The following is a 20,839-nucleotide window of genomic DNA, read 5'->3' as shown; positions in this document are numbered from 1 at the left end:
CCGGGGCCGGCGCGATGCTCGGCCAGGGCGCGGGGCCGGCTCGGTGCTGGGCCGGGGGCGTGGGCACTTGGCCGGGGGCCGGCGCGGTGCTCGGCTGGGGGTGCGGGCACTTGGCCGGGGGCCGGGGCCCCAGCCGGGCGGGAGACGCCGGGGCCAGAGCCTCTTGGCCTGGGCCGGCCGGCCGCCGAAGGAAGCCGCTCGGCCAGGGGGGCCGGACTGAGCCGCGCCGCACCCCGCCCCAGCTTACCTGCTGCCTCCCTGTTTCAGGCTTCCCGCGAACATTTGATTCACGGGAAGCAGGGGAGGGGGAGGAGCAGGGGGCGGAGCGTTCGGGGGGGCAGAGTTGGGGCGTGACTGGGGGCGGAGTTGGGGCGGGGGCGGGGCCCCATGGAGTGTCCTCCTTTTTAAAAATTAAAATATGGTAACCCTACAATAGTAGTGAATTTCAGTTTAAAATTGATTTGTTTGTTTGTTTTAAACAAACTTGTGTCTGAAAAGTGAAGAGAAGAAAGAGAATATACCAACATAGGCTGCCAAAACAACCTGTTGGTATTAAAATTGATAATAAAGAAGTCTTACATACTTTGTATACAGTGTAGTTTTAGCCATGTCAGTGACAGGACATTAGAGAGGCAAGATGGGTGAGGACCAACTTCTGTTGGTGAGAGAGAGAAGACCTGAAGAAGAACTCCGTGTGGCTCGAAAGCTTCTCTCTCTCACCAACAGAAGTTGATCCAATAAAAGCTATTGCCTTACTCACTGTATCTTTCTTACATACTTAGTAAGAGAGACAAGGTAGGTGAAATAATACCTGTTATTGGACCAACTTCTGTTGGTGGAAGGTACAAAAGTCCTTCCCCAGACCTGAAGAAGAGCTCTGTGTAGTTTCAGAGTAGCAGCCGTGTTAGTCTGTATCCTCAAAAATAACAGGAGTACTTGTGGCACCTTAGAGACTAACAAATTTATTAGAGCATAAGCTTTCGTGGGCTACAACCCACTTCTTCGGATGCATATGCATCAACATCCGAAGAAGTGGGTTGTAGCCCACGAAAGCTTATGCTCTAATAAATTTGTTAGTCTCTAAGGTGCCACAAGTACTCCTGTTATTTCTGTGTAGTTTGAGAGCTCTTGTACCTTCCACCAACAGAAGTTGGTCCAATAAAAATATATTACTTCACCTATCTTGTGTCTCTTGCATCTTGGGACCATCACGGCTATTACAACACTGCAAACTACAAGTGAAGTAAATGATTGCAATTTCTTTTGCTTTCCTAATGTGGGTGAATGTGGATACACACTTTTTTCAAAGAATAATTCTTCCTTGCTTGCCTCTGATGGTGTCTGAATTTGCTGTTAGAAAGACATGGTTTCATAGTATGTAACATCAGAAATTTACCATCGAAACCCCTTATGTGTCTCTCAGATTTTATGGGGAAAATGTGAAATTCAACATTCTCACTCTTTTTTCATTTACTGTGCATGTACAGGTCAAAGCTGTAGTGATGGGGATGTGATTGAGTAACTGATCTCTCTGAGGTATGAAGAAAATTAAAGAAGGCAGGAATTGGGGACTTTGCTGCAGCTATTTGGTTTATTCAGAGGCTTTAACAGAGGCTTCTTAGAGCCTGAATCCAACTTACTGAAAATATCAGAGAAAAACATGGAAGGTTAGGGGGAACGGAATCAAACTTTTAAAGAATAGAATGTTTTTTTCCCTTCCAAATTCTTTTCTTTTACTTTCTTGGCTGCTGCTTTATAGGTTGTAGTCTGCTTATATCAGTTACTTGAGGAGGGCTAAACCCTCCAGAAGTGAGAGAGAGAGAGAAGCTAAAAATTTAGGAAGTGAAAACTCTATAGAGAAAACAGTACAATAATAAAAAAGTACTCTTTTCAGAGGAGAGGGGGATTCCAGTTCCTCTACATTCTGTAGGTTTTTAAATTTCCCCCCATCTCCCTTGCTTTTTAATGGTGTAGTCCAGCCTACTTTATGGCTTTAAGGTGGACTATAAGGTGGATAGAAAGCTGGCTAGATCGTCGGGCTCAACGCGTAGTGATCAACGGCTCCATGTCTAGTTGGCAGCCGGTTTCAAGTGGAGTGCCCCAGGGGTCGGTCCTGGGGCCGGTTTTGTTCAATATCTTCATTAATGATCTGGAGGATGGCGTGGACTGCACTCTCAGCAAGTTTGCAGATGACACTAAACTGGGAGGAATGGTAGATACGCTGGAGGGTAGGGACAGGATACAGAGGGACCTAGACAAATTAGAGGATTGGGCCAAAAGAAACCTGATGAGGTTCAACAAGGACAAGTGCAGAGTCCTGCACTTAGGACGGAAGAATCCCATGCACTGTTACAGACTAGGGACCGAATGGCTAGGAAGCAGTTGTGCAGAAAAGGACCTAGGGGTTACAGTGGACGAGAAGCTGGATATGAGTCAACAGTGTGCCCTTGTTGCCAAGAAGGCTAACGGCATTCTGGGCTGTATAAGTAGGGGCATTGCCAGCAGATCGAGGGACGTGATCGTTCCCCTCTATTTGACATTGGTGAGGCCTCATCTGGAGTACTGGGTCCAGTTTTGGGCCCCACACTACAAGAAGGATGTGGAAAAATTGGAAAGAGTCCAGCGGAGGGCAACAAAAATGATTAGGGGGCTGGAGCACATGACTTATGGGGAGAGGCTGAGGGAACTGGGATTGTTTAGTCTGCAGAAGAGAAGAATGAGGGGGGATTTGATAGCTGCTTTCAACTACCTGAAAGGGGGTTCCAAAGAGGATGGATCTAGACTGTTCTCAGTGGTACCTGATGACAGAACAAGGAGTAATGGTCTCAAGTTGCAGTTGGGGATGTTTAGGTTAGTTATTAGGAAAAAGTTTTTCACTAGGAGGGTGGTGAAGCACTGGAATGGTTTACCTAGGGAGGTGGTGGAATCTCCTTCCTTAGAGGTTTTTAAGGTCAGGCTTGACAAAGCCCTGGCTGGGATGATTTCGTTGGGAATTGGTCCTGCTTTGAGCAGGGGGTGGGACTAGATGACCTCCTGAGGTCCCTTCCAGACCTGATATTCTATCATTCTATGATTCTATGATAGGGCAGGCTGACTCTGGCTATTCTCTACAGGTACTGCCACTGTCAATAAGCATAAAATACCTTTTAAAATGAAAGTTATTGTAAATAAAATATTGAGGCAGAAAAAAGTAGATACTAAATTAGGAAATTTCTTCCAAATTTCAGTCGCCACAATATAAAAACAGAATGTTTTTGGAATCTGATACTATGTTTCACACTACATGGGATATTCCAGATGGTAATAAAATAACTTTAAGTGGTTGCCATTAGAAACCTCATATTTCTTCTTCTCCATACTGAAAAGAAGAGAGAGAGCGCTTAGTTTTTTATCTTACTTTTCCGCGTGGAAAAATTTGTAGCTATAAAGGTGTTTGGCACAAATGCAATACGTTCCACCAAATAAAATAGTTTAAGTATTAACATATGCCAATAAGTCACTCATTGTTCTGAATTACCTAACATTGTATAACTCCATGGAAAGTAAACTTAGTTCTGCTTTTCCACAAAACTTTAGTTTACACTGATTTTATAGACATTTATTTTGTTTTTGGAGATGTACACAAGTTATCCTTGAATCTTTGGAATTTTTCAAAGTAAAAAATCCAACGAGTTAAAAATTGAGTTGACGTGTTCAACTGAAACATTTCTAGAATCTTTTAATGCATTGTTTAGTTGACCATAGCCATGACAATGTTTGTAAAATTGGTTATTTTGCTTAATGAAAAATGGTGTGCGTGCATGCCCAGGGGTATGCCAAGTAGAATTTTGTCAGCGTTACTTTTGGTATATAGAGATCGTGAAGACACTAGAACAATATTTTACACAATGTTAATAATACAAATTCCAGTTAAGTGCACATACTTAAGGATGGTCTGTTTCTCAAGTCAACAGTTATTATGCTAATTTCTGTGTCTGCACAACAATTAAGGTAGCAATATTCAGCAGCTGTTGCCTTTTGACTGCCTTATTTGATTTATCCAATGGTGTGACCCCTTTGGTTTTATAGTCTCCTTTACTTGAAAGTTTACAGGCTTTCTGTAGAAAATTGTGCTCTATTGAAATGCTAACTCAGGTCATGTGTGAACAGCAATACTGTGCAGAAGACTTAATTAAAATTCCGATTTCCTTGGAACTGGTGCAGGACTCGTGCTGTTAAAGATACCTTAGGAAGACATTACGCTGTTAAAATTGTGAAATGCTACTATGTGTGCACTGTATATTCTCAGTGCCTCACATCACCTCTATTTGCAAATAGGTCAAAACGAATAGAGCATTTTGGTAAATATTTTTTCTGTCATGGCTCCTACTTGACTCATGAGCTGACTGGGGAGGAAGGAGAGTTAAAATATGTTCTCAGTCCTGTGAAGGTAAGCAAAACAAAATTTCCTTATAACCACAAGCAGTGCAAGGAAATTAGAGCTCTAAGTGAGTTGAATCTGATATATGTAATAAGTCCATTTAGTCACTAACGACTTAAAACACAGATTTTACAAGGTGATCGATGGCAGCATAATAGTGATCAATCAGTACCATTGCATTTAATTTGATTTTTTATGGATATGATACAGTATTTCAGAATTAATGTAGCATTACACTGCTTTGTCTCTTTTCTCAAGTCAATCTTTAGGAAAAGTTGATAATTCAAAATGATCCATTTATCTTTGAAATATTGTTTCATAAATTGGCACATTTCATAAAAAATAAAATGAAAAATTAAATGCTTAATTTTACAGTAAAACTTCAGAGTTACGAACTGACCAGTCAACCACACACCTCATTTCGAACCAGAAGTACACAATCAGGCAAAAAAAAAGGCAAATAGAGTACTGTGTTAAGCATAAACTACTAAAAAATAAATAAAGGGAAAGCAGCATTTTTTCTTCTGCATAGTTAATTTTCAAAGCTGTATTAAGTCAATAGTTATAAACTTTTGAAAGAACACCATGATGTTTTGTTCAGATTTACGGACATTTCAGAGTTACGAACTACCTCCATTCTTGTGGTGTTTGTAACTGAGGTTCTACTGCAGTAATTGAATTTCTGATTTTTGTTCTGTGAAGTCATTTGATTTTTTTTTTTTTTTTAATCATGGCTACGTTTTAAAATAACGTTCCTCATCATACGTGGTAAAAGAGGAGGCTGGATATCAAAGGGTAAAAAGGAACATACACTATAGCACATATGAACCCTAGTTGCAAAATAACCCACTCTTTAGCAGTTTGACATAGTAATCTTCTCTGGAAATAATCTTCTTGTCCCATGTGCCCTGCTTTAATCTATCAGTATTTCTACAGTGTGCAGCAAGAAATTGATTTTCAGTAATTTTAATGGTTGAATAACTAGTCCTGTCCCAGAGAGTTTTTTCATATTTGCAGTGGCCAATGTGGTTACTGAACTCAGTGTTCTGGATAATAGGTTTCATTAGTTTTGATGCCTGAGGTGAAAAAGCAGTAGGTGGGAGTAAAGACTGTTTTTGATGTCTAGACGTTCATTTGAGCTGTTGCTGCAATATGATACATTAAAAGGAAATATGTAACATAGCTCTGAGGAAATGTGTTCTTTGAAAGTAATTCCACTTTTAAACTGCATAAGGCAGTATGACCTGAATTATTAAAACATGGGTGGCTGAATTACTTAAAGGTATCATTACCCTTACCATCCACACACAGGCACAACTTCCTTTCTCCATTGCCTACTCGCTCCTTACTTTTTAGTAAAGTATGTCAGTTTGGTTGTTGAGAAAGAACAGATACTTTGTCTTTCCAAGATCTGTGCTGAGAAACATAGAATTATTGAAGTATTTGCTTCTTTGATATTTTACCATGTTGATTTTTTCCCTGAATCTTTTAGATCATTTTATTTTAAACAAGGGTTGCTTCTTCAGAGAATTACTGAGATATATAAACTTGAAAGAAGTTAGTATTTCAGGTTAAAAAATAAAACATACTAGGATATTAAATAATAATCTTACCATTTAAATCCATATCACTTAAATCTGACCCTTTAAATCATTTATTTAAACTGTCCTAACTTTAACATCTGATCTTACAAAGAGAATAAAAAGCAGTACATTTTAAATACATTTTCCAAGCTGTTGAAAATAGAATGATAGGGTTTTTAATATAAATATTTGATTTATGGGGAAATTACCAATGAATGCCCGGATTCTGCATTGAGGATCACATGGCATAGGTCCACACAGTTCCAAGCAGTGTTGAAAGGTAGATGGAGACTTGAGTGCTAACCTTATTGCAAACAATTGTGTAGACAGAAATAGTATAATGATTATTTTCAACTTTCCAGACTTATAAATTGTCTTACAGAATTTAAATTCTGAATTAATTTAGTTCTGTAATATACCTGAAATTGTTATAGCAAAGAATACTTTGTAGTTGAAGCTTGGCCAAGCTTCACTAACTGCGTTTTGCCAAGGAGCTGCACAATGCTGGCATGCTGTTATAACTTCAAGATGTCATCCCACTTATGTAGATTAAAACATTATGATGGTTATAGAGTAAGGTGTCAGAAGTGAAATTCTGCTGTAGGATTTGAACTTTCCATTTTTATAATCATAATTGTGTGCATATGTTCACTTTCCTCTTATTGTTACATCCATCGGAGATGAAAATTTTGAGTAGTGTAAACAGATATTAGAACAAAGATAATTAAATGTAGTTGGGAAACAGAAAAAGCAATCTTATCAGGGAATAGTTGTAAGAGTGAAGGATGTCATGGATATAGGAAAAACAGAAGAATGGTTTTATTTTGATGTTTTTGTATAATATTAATGTGACTGTGAGGAAAATAAGAATTTTATTAAGAAATACATTGGTTAGTTGAAAGCATTTGGTCGTGATATTGCTTCTCCTGATGTAAATGACAAAACGCCCATTGACTTCAATAAGGAGTTACAACTGAAAGTATCAAAACCAGTTATAAGAGTTTTCCCATCAGAAAATATGGTCCAAAATTCTTGTTTTGGTAATTAGCCCAAGATTGGTACTGTGTCCATATTAAGGAATTCATATGAAAAGATGTTCTAATATGACCTGGCATTCATCTTGAAATCAGAGAAGCCTAATAGCACTATATTAAGTTTCGCATGGGTATTACTTTCTCCCTACATTCTGTCAGGATTAACACCTAAAATTTTGAATTTCTGCTTTTATTTAAATGTGGGTTCTAATATGTTTATGATCTTGCCTTTCTGGAAAGACTGAAGTGAAATATAGTGATAATACATAACTCTTGTACAGCACTTTTTCATCAGTAGATCTCAAAGTGCTTTACAGTCTTTTATATATTTATCCTCACAACACCCATGTGAGATAGGGAGCTAAGGAACGAAGAGGCTAAATGACTTGCACAAGGTCTTAAAGTAAATCTTTGTTGGAGCAGGGATTGAACCTGGGTGTTTCAACTTCTATGCTAGTGCCCTAATCACTGGCCATCCTTCCCCTCTGTGTGACAGTTATGTTAAATAATAGTAGAATATAATTTCAAATGTGTTTAAGAGTCACATGGAGCATTTAACAAAACAGTAATAAACTTGGATACATCAACATATAGTGATATAATTCTGTAGTATAATGTTGTAAATGTTTGATTAAATTGTATCGTTTTGGGTTGTACTGTTGTATCTGTTTTGGTTAGTTTCATTTTGAGTCTCTATCATGTGAACTAACATCATCCTTTGTTACCTCCTTAATTTGTTACAGTATCATATTGATGTTAGAAAAATAGCATTAACTTCAGTGGCCACACTTTGCAAGGTTATATAATATGTTCTATTGATTTGAGACTCTTTTCTAGCGCCATCGTAACACTTAAAATTGATCTGAAAATTAAAGATCAACATAAAATACGAACTCTAACAGGAACAATTTAATCTTTTTCTCTAAGTAGATATATGTACTTTGTAAAAGTTGGCTAGGGTAAGTTCCAATAGTTTGACGTGTTTTTATTTTATACTATTTATTTATTTATTTATTTAAAGTCACTTTTGGGGGGCCAGATTTGATAAATATACCTTCCCTTTAAGAATTTTCTGCAAATTGAAACATCAAGCCAAATTCTGATCCCAATTACTTCTGGGGTCACATATAAGGTATATATGAATGTTCAGACTTCTAAGTTTACTTATGCTCTGAGTTCCCATCTCCTCAGATTGGATCTTGCGATATATTTGAGACACCAAGAGTGAAATATGTATTTGGACAAGCATTCAAAGAAGAAAGAGTTCTTCAAGATGTGTTGTCCATATATGTGATTCCATGGCGCATCCTCTTTCCTCTTTTCCCCAGAATCCTATAACTTTGGGATTCTGCAATTGAGAAGGATCTGAGTGGTGGTTGTGCAGTCCCAACAAACACTGCTGGCCAAAAGATTATGATCTTGAGCGTGTGAGGTGCATGTGCCCCAAGAGTGGAATATCTATCCATCCACCAACCCACCCGCATCTTGAAGAACTCCATTTAAAGTAGGTAATAGCCATTTGGAAAGGCATTTGTCATATTTTCTATCTCCTCTTCTTCATGAGAGGATGCTCGTTCTTACAGGAATGTATCTCTGCATTTCTTTCCCTATTGCATATCAGAGGATGAGGAGTAGATGGCTCTATAAGATGCTTCCTCTCCAAAGACCCAAAAGGGAGCTCCAAATAAAATGAGAAACCTCTGTCTAAAAGGCAAAAGAAAAGAAAAACAGCCAAAAAGGGCTAAAAGAAAAGGAGGAGGAAGGAGGAAAAAAAAACAGATTCTCATTTTCTTTGAGCTTCTGTTCCCAAAGAATGGGGGCCCTGGACTTTGGAATTTTTTAACCCTGACCTGGAGAAGTTGGAGAGGTTTTTTTTCCTTGAGATGTGTTTTGAAATTTTAGGGGGAGGTATGTTGTATTTACTATCAAGATCCAGCCAGAGAGTGAAAGAGCAAATCAAATGGAAGTGTAAGTATCTCCCTTCCAAAACCAAAACAACCATTCCTCTACATTTTTACTTCACATGAGTCTTAATAGAAAACTAAGAAACTCCTATTGAGGAGGGGCTCATTTGGCAGCCCTGAATTCACAGAGTGCTACAATTCAGAGATTCTCTCTTCTTAGGTTGATGCAATAGTGGCATCCTGGCAAAGGGCATGCGATTCCTGTCGAGAAGGATTTCTTCCCAAAATACTGTCCAGACAGAAAGATTGGGGACTCCATCACAAAGGACTTTAAAGCTTCTCTGTCTTCCCTGAGAGCTTCACTGACAACCTTAGTGTCCTAAACCACAATGTCCACAACCACAAGGACCTAAAAAGTACATTCCTCAGAAATATAAAGGTGTTAATTTATTAATCAGCTGTAGGTTTTAAATTTGCCTGTACATCAAAACAGGTCTGCAGAGTATATTCCTGCAAAATAGGGCTTAGAACAATGGATAGAGTTTAAAGCAAATTAGCCAGTTCTTATTCTCTAGCAGGCAGTTATTAGTCATTGGTGACGTTTTAGTCACTTTCAAAGGGTGAAAATTAGATTTAACACAAATGGCAGTTATATATTAAAATCCTTTATACTTTTTATTACAAGGGTAAACCATTTGGGCACAGATATACAAATAAGCCTTCAGCTGCAAAGCTTCTTCATCTTAATTCTACAAAACATATCTAGCTAATGGGGAAATTTCTATAATGTACAGATGCATTATTTAATGTCTGTAATTTCAGTTTAACTTTTTGAATTAAAAACAAGATGTCTGGTAATATTTCATTTCTAAAGAGAAGAATGTGGGAAAACAAATCCACATGAGAATGTATCAAGTCCATTAAAGGTGAACTGAAAATCTTTTAAGCTGCCAAAGACCTGTAGGAGACACACAAAACCTTCAACATTGCTTGATTACCTTGCTAGGACCCAAAACAGAACAGAGAGACCTGTTTCCTGCCGTGCCATGGGTGATGGCATCAACTTCTTAATTTTCTAACTGCAGTGTGACAGTCTAGTTATGTTTTATCATTTGATTGTGTACCTAGTAGTGTTGGTGCTATACCACAAAGTATTGAAGCAAGTAAAGCAGGGGTGAATTGTAGACTAAGACTTGATTAGATAAATATTTTTGATAATTTAAGTAAATTGATTGGTAATTAACCTGAGTTTACTGACATAATTGTAAATGCTAAGATGCACACTCCATAGCCATTTGTTCCAGGGAGACACACACTGTCTAGACATGTTTGAAGGAGGTATGAAACAGTGATGCCAAGGAGAAATAAAGAATTAAAAAACTGTACTCTACTACATTTCTGATTCATGCTGTAATATTAGTTATATAATGTTTATAAATATTTGTTTGGTTAATACATTTTTCCTAACTTCTTATTTTCTGACTGTATCTACAGAGCTATAAAGATTGAACCTAAGCTATATGTATTCATGTATATGGTAATGCAGATAGTTTCAAGAAATGAACTACTCTTTAAAAATTCTGATTGCTGGAGTAATTATATGTTTGTTTTAATAGTCTAAACCTCCCCCAACATGGATAACATTCTGACATTTTACATATTTTTACAGTGGTGGAGGAAGGACTGTGGGAGAATGGGCTTTCCTACGAGTGTAGGACATTGCTCTTCAAAGCAATCCACAACCTGCTGGAAAGGTAAGCGAAACTCTTCTCCATTCAAGTGTTTCATTCAGCTACATAAAGCAACACTAAGGATGTTAAGGAACCATTTAGAAAAATCCTTATCCTGTAACATCTCTTTTGAGAACTGAGCTGAACACTAGGGAACTGTGCATGGGCAAGCATCCTCAGTTTCGGGCTAAGAATGTCAGTGGATCCACTCTCTGACCACTATTTCAGTCTTTGCTATTTGATCCTAGTGCCTGTGCAACTTTGAGAGGGGAGAAAGGTGGGAATGGCTGGTGGAATCACTTGTCCTGTCCCCTACTCTTCCTTAAAGAGAGACCATGTGTGGAACAGAGAACCCCAGTGAACTTGCGTTTTTAAATCTGCCCTCTTCACAGTGGAACCAGGCCAGTTCTGATGCATCTGGGAACTTCCACACCTGTGGGGGGCAGGATTTGCCTAATACTGTAGAAACCTGGGACATCTAAATCTTTCAGCATTAAGAAAGCAAGAACTAAGGGTATGGCTACACTACTAGCGCTATAGTGGCATAGGTGCAATATTGCAGTGTAGACATTGGCACAGTGATGGAAGGGGTGTTTCTGATGCTGCAATAAATCTGCCCCACCCAAGACACAGTATCTAGGTCTTCCGTTGGCCTAGTGGTGTCTATCCTGGGGCTTAGGTTGGCTTAACTGCGTGTCTCAGGAGTGTGAATTTTTCACAGCCCTGACTGATGAGCTAGGTTGACCTAAGTTCTAGGTGTAAATCAGGCCTAAGTATTCGTATGCTATATTGTATTTCTGTCAAAATCCAGCTCTTTAAATTTGACCCAGTACATTTCACAGCAGATAAGCCACATCAAAACACAACAAGACAATTTAGCTGTAGAGAGAAAGGATGGGTGAGGTAATAACTTTTATTTGACCAACTTCTGTTGGTGAGGGAGATGAGCTTTCGAGCTTACACAGAGCTCTTCTTCAGCTTTAGCTGTACAAAGGTGATATATCAGAGAGTTATGTGCAGAGTGTGTATAGCATTTGTGTTGGTGTTTTGAGTTATTTTTACTTTTGGTTATCTTTTATGTGCTTTAAAATGATTCAGGAAGATCTTTAAGGGTCTGAAAAATTCCAGATCTGGTCGTCTTGTGGTATTTTAGTTCCTAGATAATGGAAGTACCAAGAGATGATCTGATACTACATTACTTTGGCCCCATAAATGGACCCCCAAGGCATTAAAAGACATGTAAAAAAACCTCATGAATCCAAACAGTAAAGTACTTGACTTTATTCAAGTTTATCCTCACATCACTTTCAGCTTAATTTCGGTTTCACAGGAACCTCCTTATACAGCTGTAATATATGTAAAAGCAGCCATGCTTGGGGTGGGGCGGGGGGGAGGAGAGGAATCATTTTGTGCCAGCAGGAGCAATACAAATGTGGTCCATTGTTGTAGCTAGCAATATTTAGAAGTGCAAACAAGCACTTTGTCTTTGCTTTTCTTGCCCATCTCATTGCTGCTGCTTTCATTTCTCTAGAGAACTCTGCCCTTGTAAAAGCTGCAGTTGAATATAACTATAGTTGTATTTGTTTTTCTACTTCTTTTCTTTCTGGAGAGAAAATCTATGTGGAGGCACAACAATACAGACACAATCTTCCCTTGATTTGTGGACTGACATACAAACTACTGGATTTCCATGGTCCTCCGCTAAATTGAAAGGACTGATTTCATTACTTGTGATATAATAATACATTTTGTCATTTAAAACAATAATTGTTTGTGTTATTTGTTTACTTCGTAGGATGTACTTTACTTCCTTTTTTTACTTCTCTATACCTGTACAATGAAAGTAGACTAGTTAGTTTCATTTCTATTTCTAACCAGTTTCTAGTCAATTTCTCATGCTCTTGCCCAGCATTGCTGTATTTGAATTGTTAACACTGCAGGAGAATACTTACCTTTTTTTTTTTTTAACTTCTTTCTATTGGAATTAAAAGGGGAAATCTCTCCCACCCTTCTTTTTAATATAAAACCTAAATTTTGGCCAGTTTGACCTGGCGTCCCTTTAAAACTGCCTGCGGCTACTTATTTCTCTAAAAATGCCTGTGTTAGATCTCGGTCCTGCAAATATTTATGCATTTGCTTAACTTCATGTGGAAGAAAAGTTTAGTCTGTGTGTAAGTGTTTGCAGGATAAGGGCCTAAACAATTATTGCCTATGTAATGCTAGTGATTTGATTCTGTAAAAAGCCACTAAAATAAAGCTCTACTGCTTGGGTACACTTAGGGCTGGATTACACTAGAAAGTTAGGTTGACCTAGCTAGAGCCCTAGTGTAGACAGTGCTACGTCAACAGACAAATTCTTGTAGGCTGTAATGTCTACACTACAGCCCTGCAGTGGCGCAGCTGCAGCATTTCTAGGTTAGACATACCCTCAGATTAGTATCTGAGATTAGGGTGACCAGATGTCCCGATTTTATAGGGACAGTCCCGATTTTTTGGGTATTTTCTTATATAGGCTCCTATTACCCCCCACCCCCGTCCCGATTTTTCGCATTTGCTGTCTGGTCACCCTGTCTGAGACTTTCCCATAAATTAGGTCCTGTGTTACAGAGACGTGATAGCAGTCCCAAAATTAAAGGTGTGCTGTCAATTTGAAAAAGAAAACATATGTTTGCCTGTTTTTTTGTTTTTTTTTTTTTTTAAATCTGTCATTGCAAGTAATACCTAGGATTACTATAGCTGAAATTTTTTTTGGAGGAAATCTAATCAACTTGAAAAACTGAGTTATGGGGTTTTAAATACTGTATTGACTTCTCCGTCTGCCGTTTTTTGTTGCTTTACAACTACAGGTTCCTATTTTTAAAAGATTTTTTTTTTTCTGTTCTATGTTATCATGTGAAGGATCCTTGCAAAGAACAGAGGAAACTTACTATGCAAGAAAAACAGAAATGGAGTATACTTTGCACATTTTACAGAAATTTGTATAAGCATATTTGGGGCTCAGGGAGGAGGAAAGATTTTTTTCCCAGTCTCATTCAATTACACTGATTTTAGGTGTTACTTGTAACATTTATTGGTAAAATATTTTCAGATGGAATGCCAACTCTCATGAATTGATCACAAGAGTCGCGATTTCTGAGTAAATTTAGGCCTCATTCATGATTGTGCCATCGAATTCTCAAATGTAGGATTATTTTTTTCAGCCCTGGCACAAATGTGTTTCTAGCCCATCCTAAACAAAGGAATGTGGTTTCTCCACCAGGCAGTTGATTCCAAAGTACTTTGAAAGATAATGAGAATTCACTTACATATCAGATAAACAAAGCTAACAAGTGGGGGAAAGAGACAGCATGGTTACCCCCCAGTAGGGTAGAGAAACTTCATCTGAGATACAAAAAAGGGGAGGGCCAACCCTCAAATAAGCAATTGAAGCAACTGGGGGGGGGGGGGGGAATCCTGTAGTTTGAGAGTTCTAAAAGTGAGGCTTAATTTTTATTTAGAAATCCTGTCAGCCATCCCTGGTGCGGCCAGGGTTCCAGGTAGGACTGGATTTCCAATTAGGCACAGTAGGCACATGCCTAGGGGCGCCAACGTTCTAGTGGCTCCTTACCTCTCTAATACTGTGTGCAACATGGAAGTCAGCTGTAGGTGAAGATGCTGTGCCTAGGAGCATGTAAGGTGTAAATCCGGGCCTGGTTCCAGCTGTCAGCCCTTGGCGGTTGCTCCCCTGCCAGCCTGGGAAGTAGGAGAGGGAACCCCACTGCAGGCCCCTCCCCCCAAGCCTGGAGAGGGTGAAGAACCCCTAAGCAGAGGTGAGGCTGGGGACTACAGAGAGGCTGAAGTGAGGAGGATCAGGGCTGATGGATGGGGGGGGATGGGACTGTATTGATGGTGGATTCTGAACAGATGGGGTAAGTGCTGGGAGGGTGAACTGAGGGCAGTGGGGGTTGATGGGATGCGGGGTTGAATTGATGGGGCTGAACTGAGTGGGAGCAGAATTGAGGAAGGTTGGACGGGGACAGAACTGATGGGGGACTGGAGAACAGGATTAATTGCTGGGCAGGAGCTGGGCAGATGTGGGGGTGAGAGCTCCTGCAGCAGGGGCCAAAAATCACCTTATCGGGTATGTGGGAGATTGGGCAACACTAATAGTCACATGCACACACCCTGGGGATGGGCTGTTCATAAATCAAGAGACTGACCTGAAAAACACAATATAATCTTTTTTTTAGAATGTCATGATTTTTGGACCAATCTCATGGGGGCTTCCGACTCACGATTTTTGATCTTTTGAAGTTGGCAATACTGGAAGCTTGACTTTTAATTTGACAGTGTCCCTTTAATAAGTTACATGATAGTGTTATGAGTACCATCTTAAGTCTTGTCTATACTAGAGAGCTTTGACAAAAATGTCTACATCAGTTCAGTTGCACAGCTGTTGGCAATGTGGAATCCTAGTGCAGGCAGTTCTCCTGCACTCTCAGCTGTTTTCAGCAGTATGTTAATTAGACTTGCTCTGAGCAAGTTTAATTGACACACTGCTGAAAATAGTTGCCAGAGCAAGAGAGCTGTCCACACTTGGGCTCCTAATGGTACTAACACAGGTGTGGCTGAACTGTTATTAGCAACAGCAGGAACTATTTGTAAAAATTCCCTACTGTAGGGAAGGCTTTACTTTCTGCATTTCCCTCTTATCCCAATCTTCCCAAAAACTCTCTTGTATACATGCCAGGCTAGGTGGTTAATTTGTTTTGTTCCCTTTATTAAAATTCATACATTAAAAATCTTAGCAGCTGTTCACTGATGCACCTCTGTGGATCTTTAACAGCTTGTTGGGGACAGATTTAATTTCTCTCTGCCTTTTTAAAAAAGAATTGAATGTTTTGCTCTCTGTTTTTAATTGATCTTCTTGGACCTTAGTATCTCTGGACTTCCTCTTGTACTTTGTCTCTTCCGTTTTCACTTGCGGTTCCTCTTTACTTTGGGTCTCCGAGTTGAGATGCAGCATTGCAATAGATTTTGCGGGCACTATAAAAATGAGAAGATTTTTTTTTCCCTTCTGGTAAATTGATCGATAATTTACTCAAAGTTCACTTATGCCAGTTTCACCAAGCAAATTGGTGGTATATATAAGCATACTTGTGAAGGCAATGGATAAAATACCCAATAATGGTAATCATGTTTGAGTACCTGAGAAAGTTACATGTCTGAAGGAAGACTAGATTGCACAAAGAAACTTGCTTTATTTGTTGTTTATGTACAAATCTTTATACAAGAGAGACGCCTTCAGATAATACATGATGGCAGAGCTATTGTGATTCTAGAGCTAAGGTTGTGTTCTGTTTTGAAATTCAGCCTCTTTTTTTATATTAAAAACACAGTGTATCTGTCTTAATTTTTCAGCATATAATCTCTGAGTAAAGATTGAATTGTATGAGAAGTTTTTTTTTTTTTAAAAAGAGTTAATTCGTTTCCAGGGTCTAATCAATTAAAAATTGTCTCCCAATAAGATGCACATTCTGAGTTTCATAAATTTTCATGACAATTTAGGTTAAAAAACTATAAACAATAGAAAATAAAAATTGTACGTATAATAAGAATTTGGGCTGCCTGGTATTATGTAATTATTTTGTCAAATAAAAAGGAAAGTGTGTTCTTAGTCATAAATTAATCCTTATACGCTATGGTTAGCTACTGGAGAATTAAATTCATGATGACCGAGTCCTCTATGATGTACCAGTTCTTGGTTCATTGAAGACCAGAAGTTCTGTGAAACTCTTCAAAGTAACAGCTACTATGCCGGGATCCTATTCTTTATGAGCCATTCAGCTTAGGTGTACCTAGTCTTCGTTAAAGCAATGACCACCAGTGTAGAAGATCCAGGTGTTTGTCAAACTGTTCAACTCGTTCTGGAGTGGAGCTCTTGAGCCAGCTGAATAGTTTCACAAAGAAGAGGAGTTGTAACGAAGTGCATCAGCTTTAACAAATATCGAAGTCTTCATAAAAATGCTCAACTGATTCAGAAGTAGATACTTTTCTTTGTGATAGGAGCTGTTGTGTCAGAGATTCTTGCTTAATTTAGTAACTTCATGCATCATAACTGAATACATATGCACAGTGATTAGCTCGTCCTCTTGTGTGTCCAGCCCAGCCAGGACTAGCAGCTGATGCCAGCTCAGGGTAGGAGCCACTGGCTGGGGTGTCCCCAGCCCTGTGGTGATTTTCCTCTATCTGGCTGCTCCGGGTTCCTGAAACGATGTATCTGCGCAGCTAGAGAGTGGTGTGTGACTGCTCTTGCAGCTTCCCTTTGCTTTCCTGTCAGAAAGTCATTTTTCTGCAGGGAAGCAAAAAAATCTGCGGGGGACATGAATTCTGTGCACACACAGTGGTGCAGCATTTCCCCAGAAGTAATGTTATATATACAACCTTAACTCACATACAGTATAGACTTTTTTTTGTATTAGTGTTATTTGTATTAGTATTGTTCCCAACAACTTTCTATCATGCTATTATTTTTCTGTGCATGTTAGTCATATTTGATTTTACTAATTCAGAAATTTTAATTGTGTTTTGGCATAACATCAGAATAGTCTCACAAGGATGGTTTTAATGAACTATGCTTCTTGAATTGTATTTTACTTTGTGGAGCCTTTTCTTAGTCTTTGTCAACAAACTTGGAATAAAAGAATTATTATTTGTACTTCTGTTTTAAAAAATCACAAAGATCTGTTTGTTTAAAAGGGAACCTCATTTACCACCTTGAGGTGTTTCTCTGTGTAACTAAAGCATGGGAGACATATCAATCTATCTTATTTCCAATGAGCTGCATTTGCTGGTGCATGAAGAATAAGTCACTGCAGTGATTTATCAAAAATAATTTTACTGCAGACACTTCAGAATTTTCAACACAAAAAGTTAATTTAATGCAGAATAAAATCATTCCATTTTGTTTCCCTTATTGATTGGTGTTATAGTAATTTTGCAGCATGTGGTTGTGCAGAACATTTTAATTTCTTCCAGAGAATGACTTGCGAGACAATGTTTTTATCCTCTGTCATTTAGTTATTTTTTTCTTCTGTGTAGTAGACCTAATACTAATTTCATTTTCATAATGCTCTTGAGGTAGTGTTTGTATGCATGCATTCAGCCCTTCAGTTACTATACAACTACTAGTGTTAGTTAGCCAGTTCAGCGTCGGTTGATTGACAAGATATATAAATAGAACTGAACTAAGAATTTTTTTAATTGCCATTTTGTATTCCATCATTCTGCTTATAATAATTTCATAGCAGTTCCACTGTTTAAGTAGAAAATGCAGCTCAGCTGTAACTGGAGACATGAGCTATAGTGTTCAAAGTAATCAACTGCACATCCCCATTTCACGTGAATGAACTACTGCTGTTGAAGGCTTTCTAGTGTGTGGAAGAGATTGGGGCATGGATGAGAATTAGCTCGCTGGAGCTCAATCCATATAAAATGGAGGTGATGCTGGTACGATGGGGCCGGCAAAGAGAAGATATAATGAGGACTGTATGCCTCCTCCTGCGTTTGAGGATATGTGCCCACCATTTGTTGTTCAAATTTACAGTTTGGACATACAATTAATGTGATAGTTCTTGGGGTACCCAGGACTGAGAGTCACCTTGTTATAGCCTGCCTCCAGCATGAGGGAGTCTTGCTTGTGCCTTGCTGGATCTCAGCTCCTTAATATCACCAGACTTTCAGCCAATCAAGCACGCTCCTCTGGGCTCTGCCAGCTCTGTCTTTGCCTTGCAGGTTAACAATAGGTGCACTCCAATCCCCAAGTCCATTTGAATCGTTCCCCTTTGATATCCAGGCCCTGACACTGGGATATCTGTGACACACCAGATCTTATGCCTCCAAAGGTACAGTATACCCCAGTTTACCAGTTTTTCCTTAAACCACCACTCCTATAACACACAGCACTTGTAATAAAATAAAAGCAGGTTTATTTGAGAAAGGAGAGAGATTCCACTAGAAACATGAGACAGTGGTGGAAAAAATGGTTACAATGCAAAACAAAATAATAAAATGTGAACCTGGCTCTCTCTTAATAGTTTCTTTCCCTATATAATAAAGTAGGTCCCGCCCCCCACTGCTTGCCGGAGTTCAGTCTGTTGCAGAGCTGGCTGGCTTCACAGGAACCAAAATCCAATTTTTCATGAGAACACCTCGCTCCTCAAGATGCCTCCCCCATGAAAGGATTTTCCCTCCTTTGTGTTATACTGAGACAGCCTTTTGTTTCTATTCATGGACAGGGCAAACCCCCTTTCTTGCTGTAATGTTCCTTTTGTACCTTTAGGAGGTTTCAAATGTTTGCACTTGTGTCTGATGGTTTTCCATTGAAGGTCTTGGGATTGACCAAGGCCAAACAAATGAGCTTTGCATTGCATCACCAGTTGAACAGAGTGGGGTGAATGGGTCATCACTCAGACATATTATCCCCTGGTGGCTAATTTTTACTCCAAGTACATAAAACATACTTTAATTATAAATACATTATTCCTTAATTATTACCTGTACATACATCTTGAGATGATTATGAATCTTGACAAGTTACGTGCTTTCTGTAGATCTCTCACGTTACTCTTTATGGATAAATATCCTGTAAGATGTGTTCGGTGGAGTGTGTGTGTGTCAGGTTTGAGATGAGAGTTCTTTGCAAAGAACAGGGGACTCTTTGCCAAGGAGTCTCTATGTCAAAATTAGATTCCCCAGTTGCTGCTAGATGATTATACAGCAGTTGTAATCAAGACAGCATTCTTTTTCATCTACCTTTGGCTGAGAAGAAGGGACCACTTTGGCCAGATGTGCCTCTTTCTACTGCAATAGATGCCTTTGTAACGACTAAATTAGATGACTGTGCTGTGTTCTGCATAGGGCTATACCTTAAATGTTAAATCATCCTGGAGATTAAAGCTATTGTATCAGATGGTAGCTTACTTGGTAAGGCCAGTTCTACACTAGAAACTTTTGCTGATATAGCAGTAGTGCTTGGTGTGTGTGTGTAATTTGATTGAAATTTCTATACCAGTAAAAGCTCTCTCAGACTTGGTAAGACAACTCCCACCTGTTCATGCTCTCTGTATGTGTGTATATATATCTCCTCAATATATGTTCCACTCTATATGCATCCGAAGAAGTGGGTTGTAGCCCACGAAAGCTTATGCTCTAATACATTTGTTAGTCTCTAAGGTGCCACAAGTACTCCTGTTATTTTTGCGGATACAGACTAACACGGCTGCTACTCTGAAAACTGTAGACACAGTTATACTAGGCTAAGCGCTTTTGTCACTATAGCTTATTTTGCTCAGGGAACATCTGTACTGGCAAAAATACACTTTTGTCATTGTGCTGGGATTGTTTGCCTGCATGCATAGCTATTCCAGCAAAACTTCTCTAGTGTAAACCCTGGCTTAAGTGTACAGGTTTTTGCCATAAGCATGACAGAAGTACTTTGTGGTCTGTGCTTGTTTAGTTGCCAGGTTAAGTTTAAGGTGTTGATATAGACCTATTACCTGCCTATTTGTGAATCAGCCCGTTTCCCCATGTCACAGTTCTTGAGCTGCAGTCTCTTTGGTTTAAAAGAGAAGGAACTGTTGTCAGTATGTTCTCCAAGTAGAACCCTAAAGATACACTTTTGGCTTATGGCTCATGCACCTATTCTAAATTAAGTGTCTGGGCTGTAGCTGCCTCCTTTTGCTTATGTATTGTGCTGCCTAGAGTCTCTAACTATTTGCTCAGCCACTTATTTTAGATTTTCTGCTATTCTCTGTTTTCCTTGGTTGTTCCTTTGTGCCATGGAGGCTGTGCAGAGTGTATTCTCATATGGCATAGAATCATAGAATATTAGGGTTGGAAGAGACCTCAGGAGGTCATCTAGTTCAACTCCCTGCTCAAAGCAGGACCAACATCAACAGGTGCACTGGAGGGACAGTATGTTACTCCTGGGGGAATTCTGTGCCAAAAATTGCAAAATTCTGTATATTTTATTAGTCAAAATAATGCAATATAATCACACCAGTTTCATTTATTTTGGTAATTTTTTAAAACTACCATACAGTTAAAAAAAATCAAAATAACTGTTCAGCAGTTCCTAAACACATGAAAGTTAAGTTACAAATACTTGGTAACCAATATCCTGCATTCC

The 20,839-nt window shown here is 38.9% G+C and overlaps 1 protein-coding gene across 1 annotated transcript in view; it reads left to right on the top strand.

The window, feature by feature from the left end:
- MED13L (mediator complex subunit 13L) overlaps positions 1 to 20,839 on the top strand; it is a 365,499-nt gene that overhangs the window by 142,387 nt on the left and 202,273 nt on the right. The window contains exon 2 of the mRNA XM_065417598.1: positions 10,611 to 10,695. Within this exon, the coding sequence (XP_065273670.1) occupies positions 10,611 to 10,695 (85 nt within the window). The remainder of the gene's footprint in view (positions 1 to 10,610; positions 10,696 to 20,839) is intronic.

The sequence above is a fragment of the Emys orbicularis genome, chromosome 16, assembly GCF_028017835.1.
Source record: "Emys orbicularis isolate rEmyOrb1 chromosome 16, rEmyOrb1.hap1, whole genome shotgun sequence".
Lineage (NCBI taxonomy): Eukaryota > Metazoa > Chordata > Testudines > Emydidae > Emys > Emys orbicularis.
The sequence above is the reverse complement of the archived record's forward strand: the minus strand, read 5'-3'. Positions and strand labels throughout refer to the sequence as shown.